We start from the raw sequence: 13372 nt of genomic DNA, 5'->3' as shown, positions 1-13372 counted from the left end.
AAAGATTATTGGGATCATCTAAACATATAATGTAGTAATCTCTCTTTGTTTGTTTGTAGGTCCATAACAAATCATAACTCAGGAACCCCTGGATAAATTCGAATCAATTGGGGGGGGGGAACTCTGTAGAACCACAAAAATGTTCTTAGTTTGGTTTTAAAAATCTAAATTGAGTGTATTGACCTTTAAAGAGAAAAATTAGGTTCTAGACAATGCTTGGTTCCGAAGCTAGTTTCTCATATTGACGTACCTTGTCTATATATCTTCCCTCTTGTCTTAGACAATTCCTCACAACTTCAAGATCAATAAGAACCTAAAGAAGTAGTTTTAAAGGGACTGTACGCTTAATTTTTAGTGCCCTCCATGCAAAGATGACAATGCCTGATTCATAACGGTTCTATTAAAACCTTTTCAAATTAATAATATGGAAGATATTGTCCAGAACCATGAGTGTTTATTTCTAATCTTAAATCATATGTTTTCCTGCAGTAGAAATGCACAAATACCCAGAATTAAAAAAACAAGAATTTGAGCCGCGGCTTAAATTTGAGACGCGGCTCAAATATGGTTGTATCCACTTAAAATTGCGTTCAATGTGCCAAGATTTAAGCTGGCGCTTAATTAAAACCGTTTATGGCTGATTTGAGACGGGGCTCAACTTCATTACATTCTTGTTTTCAAAATTATAAACATTTAAGTCTTATTCATACTTTATCAAACAAAGCTTTTAATGGTACCGTTCTGAAACTGGCGTTGCCATCTTTGCATGGAGGGTCACTTGAAATTAGACTTACAGTCTCATTTAATAAGTTCATGTATATTAAAAAACATATCTTTTTTATGATATGAAGCTACCTGCTCTGGTATAAAGCTGTACCTGCTCTGGTGTACTGCTAGTCTCCGCATCAGGGGTATATTCCTCCTCCAGGGGGGGTAGGAGGTGGGGGGCTATGCTTCGTCTTATAGATACCTAGATATATAGATTGTATATAGATAGATACATAAATAGATAATCAGGAGTATATTCCTCTTTTTAAGGGGGGTAGGAGGTGGGGGGCTATACTTCGTCTTATAGATACCTAGATATATAGATTGTATATAGATAGATACATGAATAGATAATCAGGAGTATATTCCTCTTTTTAAGGGGGGTAGGAGGTGGGGGGCTATACTTCGTCTTATAGATACCAAGATATATAGATTGTATATAGATAGATACATGAATATATAATCAGGAGTATATTCCTCTTTTTAAGGGGGGTAGGAGGGTGGGGGGCTATACTTCGTCTTATAGATACCTAGATATATAGATTGTATGTAGATAGATACATGGATAGATAAGCAGGAGTATATTCTTCTTTTTAAGGGGGGTAGGAGGGTGGGGGGCTATACTTCGTCTTATAGATACCCAGAGATAGGCAGGTAGGTAAAAATAGAGATATAGATAGATAGATATACGAATATCTTGTTTTATTATAAAGATGATAATAATAATAATAAGAAAATTACCAATCTATCCTTGTATTCTGTTAGATCTGAACTCTTTACCACAAACCCAATCATTGCAAGCAAAGACACACAGATAGAATGCAGGGCAATTCTAAACATGAATAATGTTGGGCAATTCTAAACATGAATACTGTTGGACAATTCTAAACATGAATACTGTTGGACAATTCTAAACATAAATAATGTTGGGCAATTCTAAACATAAATACTGTTGGGCAATTCTAAACATAAATACTGTTGGACAATTCTAAACATAATACTGTTGGACAATTCTAAACATGAGTACTGTTGGACAATTCTAAACATGAATACTGTTGGACAATTCTAAACATGAATACTGTTGGACGATTCTAAACATAAATAATGTTGGGCAATTATAAACATGAATAATGTTGGGCAATTCTAAACATGAATACTGTTGGACAATTCTAAACATAATACTGTTGGACAATTCTAAACCGACAATTCTAAACATAAATACTGTTGGACAATTCTAAACATGAATACTGTTGGACAATTCTAAACATAAATACTGTTGGACAATTCTAAACATGAATACTGTTGGACAATTCTAAACATAAATACTGTTGGACAATTATAAACATGAATACTGTTGGACAATTCTAAACATAAATACTGTTGGACAATTATAAACATGAATAATGTTGGGCAATTCTAAACATGAATACTGTTGGGCAATTCTAAACATGAAACATGTTGGGCAATTCTGAACACATAAATAATGTTGGGCATTTTATTAATGTAAAAAAGTGGGGCAATTCTGAATATAAATAATGCTGTAATTCGTAATAGAGAAAATGCTGGGCAATTTTTAACATAAAGTTGGGCATTTCTTGACATAAATAATATTCGGCAAAACTTTACATAAAAAATTTCACGGATAAATAATTCCAGGTCTAAACATTCAGCGGGAACATTTTTACGTCCGAATTACTTGACACTTCTTAGCTTTGAAATTTAGGGCAATGGCAATACTGAACATTTAGCGATGTGAATTGTGGGGCTATCCTGAATATAACATTACTGGGACTGTTCTGGACAAAACATATGTATGGTAATTATGCAAATGATAAAATGTAAAACATTTTGATATGAATTTCAATTCTGTTCAGTGCAGGTTCAGAAATGCACAACAATAAGAACATTTAAAAATGAGGCCAGTTCTGAACATTGAACATTATGAAGTCAACAATAAGGAAGATGTTGTGGTTTTCTATCTTAAATACGATGAATACAGTACTTTCATATTCCTCCATATTTCCTATCATAAATCCGCAAGCAACTTCCATTGCCCACAGTTGAAAACATATAAAATTTCATCTTTTATAAATGGAGAGTCAGTTGAAATTACGTCTATAGTCTCTTTAATTTTTCAGAGAACTACCGAACTACCTGTTAGCATTGTTCAATCTAATATTCTTGGTGCTCATCGCTAAATCTTGAATATCTCTAAAATAAAAAAAAATTATTTTTTAATCGATTAAGCGAAATGCTGATTTAAAAAAAAGATAAAAACCACTAACCAACCCACCCACCATCAAACCACCTAATTCACCCACCAACCCTCCAACCAAGCAATTGATACGGATCCGGATCCGACCAAATGATACGGATCCGACCAAATGATACGGATCCGACCGGATCCGGATCCGAAACACTGCAACTAACAACCAATCAACCCAGGGTTTCATCTAGGATCAATTTGAGTGATTTTTTGTTACCCGAAAACAGGGTCAAAAATATAAAGAATGTCACAAAAAAAACTTTTAATGCCTAAATAAAAGCCACAAATGATATCTAACGCTTCAGATCTCTCAAAATGAATAAAATATGCAACAAATTATGTCTTGCCACATCAAATCTGCCGCACTTGACATCACAGCTCAGAGAAAAGTTCACAAAAAGTATTTAAATTATAAATAAGGAAATTATCTCTCAAAAATTGTAAAAAAAAAAAACTGCCACAAAACGAAAATCTGCCTTATAAGTGAAGCACTACACCCGCAACAAAATTCCTAGATGAAACCCTGAATCAACCCCCATTCAACAAACAACCAACAACCCCGATTTAACTAACTCCCATTTAACTAACAACCAACCAACCAACCCTCATTCAACTAACAACCAACCAACCCTCATTAAACTAACAACCAACAACCCCGATTTAACTAACTCCCTTTTAACTAACAACCAACCACCCCTTTTAACTAACAACTAACCAACCCCCTTTTAACTAACAACCCCAACCCACCCAACCAACCAACCACCCCACAACCACCCAACCACTCACCCACCCACCAACCGACCGACCAACCAACCTGATGAGATCTATCTGAAATCCAATATTCTCGTCACTATTGCACTCAAGTAGAAGGAGGGAACATGTTGTCCAAATATGTTGATGGAACTCGCAACTAAACACATGCTCAGTCAGTTCAAAGGGTGGTCGAAAGACACAACCATCTTATCCGTTTAACCATTTCTTATCTCCTGTGTGCTTTCCAGTTAAATAAAATAAAATTCTGTAAGCGTAATTTCAAGTGATCCTCTATGCAAAGATGGCAATGCCCGCTTTACAACGGTACACTAGAACCCTGTATCTGATTTATGATTTTGTCGTTTTTCTAGGTTTGAAAGTGATTAATTCTGATGATGATCCTATATGTTTTCCTACAGTAGAAATTCGCAAGTCACTTTTGTATAGAAACCAAAATTGAAAATAATCGGTTTTCAAAACTATAACATTGATACAAAATTCATACTTGATAAGACAAAGCTCTTAAGGGTACTGTTGTGAATCGTGCATTGCCATCCTTATATAGAGGGTCATTTGAAATTACGCTTTGAGTCCCTTTCAGTATGAAAGTTTACGCTGTGGATATTAAGGTCAGTTGCAGTACTTTAACAACCATAAGTTATAGCCTCAGGTCAAAGAAAAAGATAGACACTCAGCCAATTCATCTCACGAAACCTCGATTCCAAGAGGAAGTGGGGTTCATACAGTACACTGTACACATACTGCTGGGTCTGCAGGGTTTTTTTTAAACTTCGATTTTGGTATATATTTAGATCATATATTTAGTAGGCATTTTGTCGACGTGCACATCAATACTAATTAATCTGGGAGATAGATAGACATTTTCCCCTAAAATGTAAACAAAAAATAAGAAAGTTTAAACAAAGGAAGCACTGGAGAAGTAACTTCTTTTTAAGAAAACGTACACAAACAACCCCAGTTTTTCTAAAAATTTTACCCAGCTTGCCTGCTGTACTCAGTACACTGAACCTAATCAATATCTACTCTGCGCCTCAGGGTCAATAAATATTTGATTTTGTCTATTTTTTTTTAAATTTCTAGTAAAACTATTTTACATAAATGGATAAATTCAGTGCATAAATTCAGTGAATAGCATTCCTAAAATCTGGGGGAAATAAAGATTTTATAAGAGGGTCAAGGGAAAAAATTATTTTTCAAGAAAATACATATCCCTGTTTAAGAAGAATGAGTCCTACTACCTGTTTGATTCCTCCCTGAGAACCTTGAGGAACTCAGAGTAGAGCCTCTCACCATACTTCATGAAGAATATATTGTCCTAAATATAATAAGTCAAATATTGATCAGATATTTTGGTGATCAATTGAATAAATAGGTCAATAGATCAATTTTTGTAGTGATAATTTGATTGATCAAATATTGTAATGATCGTGATCAATCAATCAGTTTTTAGTGATCAATTGGTTAAATATTGTGATGTTCAAATAATTAAACATTGTGGAAATTTCTAGTCTGGAATCTATCATTTAATCACAATATTGGTTTACAGTTAACAACCAATAGAATCTTTTTGTAATTCAATCAGAGACCAAAAAAATAAATTAAATCAAAGTGAATCAACGTTAAATACCTGTTTGTTGAAATTTGGTTTTTGTATAACAAGATCCGTTCTAGGTTCCAAGGTTACAGTGTTCAATCTATCTAGGTTTCCTTTCCTATAACATATAGTTTCTAGGTTTCCTTTCCTGTAATATATAATTTCTAGGTTTCCTTTTCTATAACAAATAGTTTTTAGGTTTCTTTTCCTTTAATATATAATTTCTAGGTGTCCTTTCCTGTAATATATAGTTTTTAGGTTTCCTTTCCTATAATATATATTTTCTAGGTTTCCTTTCGTGCAATATATAATTTCTAGGTTTCCTTTCCATTCCTTTCCAATATATACATTATAAAATTAATAGGTTTCCCTTCTTATCAATTACAGTTTCTAGGTTTCCATTATTTTAATACATAGTTTGTAGGTTTCCTTTCTTGTAATATGTAGTTTCTAGGTTTCCTTTCCTAAAGGTCAGCCAAAACTTGAATGACGGTAACTCTAAGGCGAGGCATGGCTCAAATTTGGTCGTGTGAACTTCACAATTTATTTAATGTTAATAAATTAAAAAGAAGTCCGGACTGAATGGACTTGATCCTCTAAACCACTACTGGAGTCTAATGTCATTCCTACCCCATGTCATTTGATTTGATTTAATATACATTAGGGTTGGTTTATTTTGGAACCAAGCTTACCAGCGCCTAAATATTCTCAGAACTTCGCAAAAAAAAAATGATCAAAAATTTTGAAAAAAAGTCACAAGACCAAAAAAAATATTTTCAAAATATATCGATATGGGTATCAAAAGATACGTCTCATGTCCACGTTTTAGTTATTTGATATAAATTAAACTATTGATTTATGGCCAAAAAACGAGTTTTTACGGGACTCTGCCAAATTTTCAATGCTAAAAACCTTGTATTTAATTGGTTTATTAATTAACAAATCCATTTGAAATCAACCTTTCAGAATTCAGTGTTTGAAGGCGGATCTGTTGATTGACATATTTTTCCGGTCTTACTCGTTAATTTTTTATCTAATTTTTTGCAAAAATGGCCGCATGAAAACTTTATGTGCGTAATAAAAATCTGAAAAAAGTACGTAACTCGACCAACCCAAATATACATACATTTAGTCTACTATTCTACCTGTCTACTAGTGTATGGAAGATCTGAAGAACTAGTAGACGAACATCAGGTTCAGGAGATCTCAGCATATTCAACAAATGACCTAAATATAAAATCAAATTTATGAATATTAATAATTTTCAAAAATCAGTTTATTGCTAAAAAACTTTGCACATTTATTCCATAACAATTTTGGTTTTAGAACGGGTAACATCTGAAAGAGAATGTTGAAAAAAGTTTATACGAGTACTGAGCTCGCGATTTAAAAACTTCGACTCGAGTCGTAATTCCTTAAACCCGACTTTTAGACCCAATCTTCGACCCAGCTTGTGTCACGTGATTGACAGCTGCAAGATCTTCGGCTCGACTTGACGAGTTAGGCCCAATAAAAATAAAACCGACCTTGGTTGGTTTTAGTAGAGAATAAGGCTCAATGTTGAGTCTTATTCTCTTAAAAACTGGGAATGCGCCAATTCCTACCATGAAAATCCACCAAACAGAATATTAAACCGGTTTTTGAACTCAACTCTGTTGAAAATATGATGCAGCTTGAATCCGAAAGCTCAAGCCGTAAATAAGGCCAAATGACCCGACCCGAGCCGTATTTTCCCGAATTTTTTTTAATCGCCGGCTCTGGTGGATGAATAATAATCAAATACTAACCTAGAAACTGAGGAGGGAATGTTGTTGTAAACTGTATTGGTGTATATTTATCTCCAACTGTCAGTAGAGCCTACACTCAACACGTTTATTTTTATCAGGGGCATCACGTTCCAACACTTTATTAATATAATTTAAACCATGGATCAATAAATCGCACGATGAATCAATGAAACGATGTTAGGTTTTTTCCCAAAGGATTTCTCCCAAGTGACAACTTCCCAAAGTTATTTTCCCAAGTAGCAACTTCCCAAATGTACAATTTCCTAAGCAGCACCTTCCCAAATCTGACCTAGCCGCAGCGCTCGGCCCCCTTGCTCATCCTAGCCACAGCGCTCGGCCCCCATTGTAACATTAGACAAACAAAAAACAGTGATAGTCAGAACAAGAGCATAAAACTTATTTGCAACCTTTCATAATGTTAACTGTTCCAACTTCAAATAATCGGATTTATTTTTTAATATAATTTCTTGGAACCTCACAAATATGATAAATTAATCTTAATGTGTATGAATTGAATGCCCCACATTAGATTGTGTATAAATGCCCCATATAAGATTTTCTGCAAATGCCCTGTGTAATTATAAACGCCGTTCCTTGAGCATTGTGTGCTGAAGCTCTGATTCTACGTCAGCTGATCTGGGATCCGTCTGCTCCAAGTTCACACGTGGTGGAACTTTACCCAAGATAAAAATCATGATCTCAATAATCTAGAAAAAGAAATCTTATTTTAATCTTTTAATAATGTTGTATAACATAATCATTTGAGGAATTAAGGCAGCAAGACTACCAAACTACCTGGAAATTAGGAAGACTGCTACTATATTCTCCAAAAGCAGTTAGAACTATCATGTTATATCTGCCTAACTACCTGGAAATTAGGAAGACTGCTACTATATTCTCCTAAAGCAGTAAGGACTATCATGTTATATCTGCCTAACTACCTGGAAATTAGGAAGACTGCTACTATATTCTCCAAAAGCAGTTAGAACTATCATGTTATATCTGCCTAAATACCTGGAAATAAGGAAGACTGCTACTATATTCTCCTAAACCAGTTAGGACTATAATGTTATATCTGCCAAACTACCTGGAAATTAGGAAGACTGCTACTATATTCTCCTAAAGCATTTAGAATTGCTTCATTATATCTCCTGCAGTCTGGGTCAGCCTCCAATCTGCTACTCATATTCTCAACACTTGATCTATAATAACAATAACAATAACAACAATAACATCAATAACATGATTTTTTTTAAATAATAGCAACACAGCTAATAACAACAAAAAAACCAAAAACGATAACAATATTAAATAACAAAAGGCACAACAATAACAATAAAATCACAATACCAATATAAATAACAACATATCATTGTCGATTTTCTTATATTGTTAAGACTAATTACTAAACTTTGATATGATTCCTGTTAGATTAATCTAATGAAGTGAAAAACTTATTTAGTATTAGAAAATGAAAAACAACACTTCTTAAAACTTTCCAGGAAGATGTGGAACTCACCCAAGTAGTGCGTATAATGATCAAAATGAACGATAAAAATGTTTTGTATTTAGCTTGAGTTGATAATTTATTCAAATACAGTAATATATATAGAGGAATGTTAAATGTTTGAAAATCCTGAAAACCCGGAAACCCCGGTTTTTTGTCAACAATTAAAAGAAGAAGATATACAATGCATAAATGCTTGAAAGCAGCAGAGTCATAAAAATTCAAATTGACTCCCCATTCAGAAATATTAAGACTTATACGATACAATACAATACAATACAATAAAACACAATAAACGCACAAAATTACAGCTATACAATAAAATAATCTATACTTCAACAATTTACCCTAGCGTTAAGCACCAAAATGTTTCACTACAATATCGTTCTTCGGAAAAATTTGTTTAAAAGAGAAATAATCATTGACTTACCTAAGATGGGTTAAAAGAGCGTTGATAGTTTCCAGAACAGATGGTCCCACACTGGCATCAATAGCTCGGGAGGTAAATATATCAGATAGTACAGTAGCTATACCACATTTAACCTACACAAAGATTGATAGATAATGTTGTAAATATATCTATTAGTCAATTTATTAGTCAATTTATTAGTCAATTTATTAGTCAATTTATTAGTCAATTTATTAGTCACTTCATTAGTCAATTTATCAGTCAATTTATTAGTCAATTTATTAGTCAATTTATTAGTCAAATTATTAGTCAATTTATCAGTAAATTTATTAGTCAATTTATTAGTCAATTTATTAGTCCCTTTATAAGTCAATTTATCAGTCAAATTATTAGTCAATTTATTAGTCCTTTTATTAGTCAATTTATTAGTCAATTTATTAGTCAATTTATTAGTAAATTTATTAGTCAATTTATTAGTAAATTTATTAGTCAATAATAATAAGTCCCTTTATAAGTCAATTTATCAGTCAAATTATTAGTCAATTTATTAGTCACTTTATTAGTCAATTTATTAGTCAATTTATTATTCCCTTTATTAGTCACTTCCTAAGTCAATTTATCAGTCAATTTATTAGGCAAGTCAATCAATCAATCAATCAATCAATCAATCGTAAATCAATCAATCAATTTATTAGTCAATAAATAAATAAATTTATCAATCATTTATCAGCTAATCAATCAATTAGTCAACCAATCAATCAATTAAACAACCCGTCCAGCAAACGTTACATTCAATTAATGAACACCGACGAAATATCACACAAAACCTCTAACCAATTTATCTACCCAACAACTAACCCAATATGCCCACAAACCTGTGCAATACTGAACACAATAATTTGGAACACGTGTTCAGCAAAGTCCGCAGGTGTCCACATTCGATGGAGGTCCAAGTGTCCCAATACCGGTTTTAAGACTTGTCTATCAAAAAATAAAATATCTAAATTTTAATGGCAAGGATGACAATTTAAAATTTGGTGATGGTGATGGACCAAACCTCTGTAGAGTAAAAAAAGTAGATCTCAGAAAGGATGAAGGTGGAGGTTGGGGGGGGGGGGGTTAAAATCTTCCTATGAGACATCAGTTTGTAGGATTTAAAGCCAATACCTGACACTGGTGAAGGAAGCTTTACCAAGCAGCTTCCTTAAAGTATCCTCAGCTATTCTAGAAAAAAACTCTTTTTAAACTTTCCAAGCAGTAAAATTTAAGAAATTAAAACATTTTATATTATTGACCTGGGAAAAAACTGAAAAAATTGGCCTCAAATCGAAAGTTTTTAATGTGCCCAAAAGTTTAATTCATTTTCCCTCAAGTCATTTATTTTCCACAATTCATCGAATAAAACCTTTAAAGAAATTTTAAAAACCTAGTTTTCAAAGGGGGGGATGATTTTTCGAGAAAATTTAAACCCCTAAAAAATACACATAGAACATGGAAAAAATCTTTAGAATAAAAATGTTTTGATATTAACCTGAGAGGAGAAAGTGTCTCCTGGCCTGAAATAGCTCCAAGATCAGGAGTCTGGCTCCGACCAAGCCCAGCCTAAAAGATTGATTGATATAACATAAGCTCTAAAACATCGATTTTAGATAAAAAAAATATAAATAGATTACTAGATAGATGGATAGATTAGATAGATATATTCTGAAACTAGGTTAAGATCTAAACCCCACTCTGACTTAGAAATCCTAAATCTAAAGTTGAAATCCCAAATGTAAAGTTGAAATCCCAAATGTGAGGGAGTAATTCCAAATCTGAGGTTATTTTCTCTAATCTGAAGTTGAAATTCCAATTTTGGGGTTGTTATTCAAGATATGACTTTAAAATCCCTATTTGTCCTCACCATTCAATCCCTTAATCTTAGCTTGTAATCTATATATGTTACCCTGTAATATCTGTACCTCACCATTCAATCCCTTAATCTTAGCTTGTAATCCATATATCTTACGCTGTAATATCTGTACCCCACCATGTAATCCCTAAATCTTGCCTAGTAATCCATATAGCTTATCCTGTAATATATGTACCCCACCATGTAATCCCTAAATCTTAGCTTGTAATCCATATAGCTTACCCTGTAATATATGTACCCCACCATGTAATCCCTAAATCTTAGCTTGTAATCCATATGTCTTACCCTGTACTATCTGTACCTCACCTTGTAATCCCTAAATCATTCCTTGTAATCCATATATCTTACCCTGTAATATATGTACCTCACCTTGTAATCCCTAAATCATTCCTTGTAATCCATATATCTTACCCTGTAATATCTGTACCTCACCATGTAATCCCTAAATCATTCCTTGTAATCCATATATCTTACCCTGTAATATCTGTACCCCACCATGTAATCCCTAAATGTCACCTTATAATCCGTATATCATACCCTGTAATATCTGTACCTCACCTTGTAATCGCAAAATGTCACCTTGTAATCCATGTATCTTACCCTGTAATATCTGTACCCCACCATGTAATCCCTAAATGTCACCTTATAATCCATGTATCTTACCCTGTAATATCTGTACCTCACCATGCAACCCCTAAATGTCACCTTGTAATCCCCGATCTGTATATTGTAGAGTAGCGATGGTATTATTTTATCCATATGACGTTGATCCCAAATATTCTCAGCTAAATCCTCGTTCACTATCTTCCTCACAACGCCTCCTATACCCTAGGGAAAGTATCATTATTATCACTGCTATCAATTCACAAATCACAATACAAGTATCATACAGATGTTTTCAAATATGTTATTTTCTATATGCTTGAACCAAATATATATATATTTGATTTGATTTTCTATCTTAAACCTGGATAGTGGATAAACTAATACAAATATTGGATATACACTGGATATTTGTTGCAAATATCCTATGTTACGCCTAGTATTCTTAATCTTTTTGGATCGTTTTAAAGAAAATTTAAAAAAACTTCCAAGAAGTAAAAACTGGATTATGTTAAAGTTTGCTTTTATGAAACTGTGCAATATCTTTATGATTAAAAAAGATAAAAAAAAATATGAAAAAAGATGGAAAAAGATGAAAAAAGATGGAAAAAGATGAAAAAAAGATGAAAAACATATGAAAAAAAAATTAAAAACGATCAAAAACCGATCGTTACAACACTTCTGTATTTGCATCGTTTTCGGATAGTTTTGGGTGGTTTTTACTTATATCTTTTATCAGGGTCATCATTTGACTATAGAGTACGAAAAGAATATGTTAATACACTATGCCAAATTTTGACCTTGAAAGAAAATATAAATAAAAACGACCCAAAAACAAACAAACTAAAGGCACAATACTAACGCCCAGGTATCCGAATACTTAGTCGTAACAACCGGATCATTACTTTCCCAATGTATCCTACCTTAATCCCGGATATCTGGATACTGGATGTAACAACCTGATCATTACTATCCCAATATATCCTACCTTAATCCCGGATATCATGATACTGTATGTAACAACCTGATCATTACTATCCCAATATATCCTACCTTAATCCCGGATATCTTGAAAATGGATGAAACAACCTGATCATTACTATCCCAATATATCCTACCTTAATCCCGGATATCTGGAAACTGGATGTAACAACCTGATCATTGCTAACCCAATATATACTACCCTAAGCCAGGACATCCGAATACTTAGTCGTAACAACCGGATCATTTCTATACCATTGTATCCTACCTTAAGCCCGGATATCCGGATACTGGAGGTAACGACCGGATCATTGCTCTCTGAATGACACATCTGGGAGAACTTACTGATGAAGAAATCGTACCGTCTGAAGACAAAGATAGATTGATTCCTAGGCATCTAATGGAATTATACATAACTTATGTTAAGTAAGAACGATCAAATATCAGGCTAGGTCACGGTTTCAGAAAAAAATTAACAACAAAAAATAGGACTGCTGATAGTTTATGAGGAAAAGAATGTGACTAAAATCTGGGACGCTTAAGGAAAACCTTTTAAGGTGCGGAGAGAGTGGCACTGCAACCCACCTCCCCCCACCACCAATATTCAAGATGTCAAAACAGGGGAAATTAGTGAAAAATAACATGAATTTTAGTACAGTCATAATCAGAAGAACCGATATAAATTGACAGTTCATCAAAAGAGACTTTACATATATATCTCTGGCAACCTCAAGAACCTTATTTGGAAATGGCAGGACGGTGATGGTGATG

At 33.3% G+C, this 13372-nt stretch overlaps 1 protein-coding gene across 1 annotated transcript in view; it reads right to left on the bottom strand.

Annotated features, from left to right (window-relative positions):
• LOC111706885 (protein EFR3 homolog cmp44E) overlaps positions 1 to 13372 on the bottom strand; it is a 19398-nt gene that overhangs the window by 4316 nt on the left and 1710 nt on the right. The window contains exons 5-21 of the mRNA XM_023479831.1: positions 12870 to 12966; positions 11723 to 11845; positions 10637 to 10707; positions 10273 to 10329; positions 9981 to 10086; positions 9127 to 9239; positions 8277 to 8391; positions 7783 to 7896; positions 7190 to 7259; positions 6548 to 6629; positions 5436 to 5520; positions 5047 to 5123; positions 3849 to 3944; positions 2923 to 2979; positions 1510 to 1600; positions 878 to 970; positions 251 to 313 (exon numbers count right to left, since the gene is read on the bottom strand). Of these exons, the coding sequence (XP_023335599.1) occupies positions 251 to 313; positions 878 to 970; positions 1510 to 1600; positions 2923 to 2979; positions 3849 to 3944; positions 5047 to 5123; positions 5436 to 5520; positions 6548 to 6629; positions 7190 to 7259; positions 7783 to 7896; positions 8277 to 8391; positions 9127 to 9239; positions 9981 to 10086; positions 10273 to 10329; positions 10637 to 10707; positions 11723 to 11845; positions 12870 to 12966 (1510 nt within the window). The remainder of the gene's footprint in view (positions 1 to 250; positions 314 to 877; positions 971 to 1509; positions 1601 to 2922; positions 2980 to 3848; positions 3945 to 5046; positions 5124 to 5435; positions 5521 to 6547; positions 6630 to 7189; positions 7260 to 7782; positions 7897 to 8276; positions 8392 to 9126; positions 9240 to 9980; positions 10087 to 10272; positions 10330 to 10636; positions 10708 to 11722; positions 11846 to 12869; positions 12967 to 13372) is intronic.

This window comes from Eurytemora carolleeae, unplaced genomic scaffold (assembly GCF_000591075.1).
Source record: "Eurytemora carolleeae unplaced genomic scaffold, Eaff_2.0 scaffold408, whole genome shotgun sequence".
Taxonomy (NCBI): Eukaryota; Metazoa; Arthropoda; class Copepoda; order Calanoida; family Temoridae; genus Eurytemora; species Eurytemora carolleeae.
Note: the sequence above shows the minus strand (reverse complement) of the source record. Positions and strands in the feature narration are given on the sequence as shown.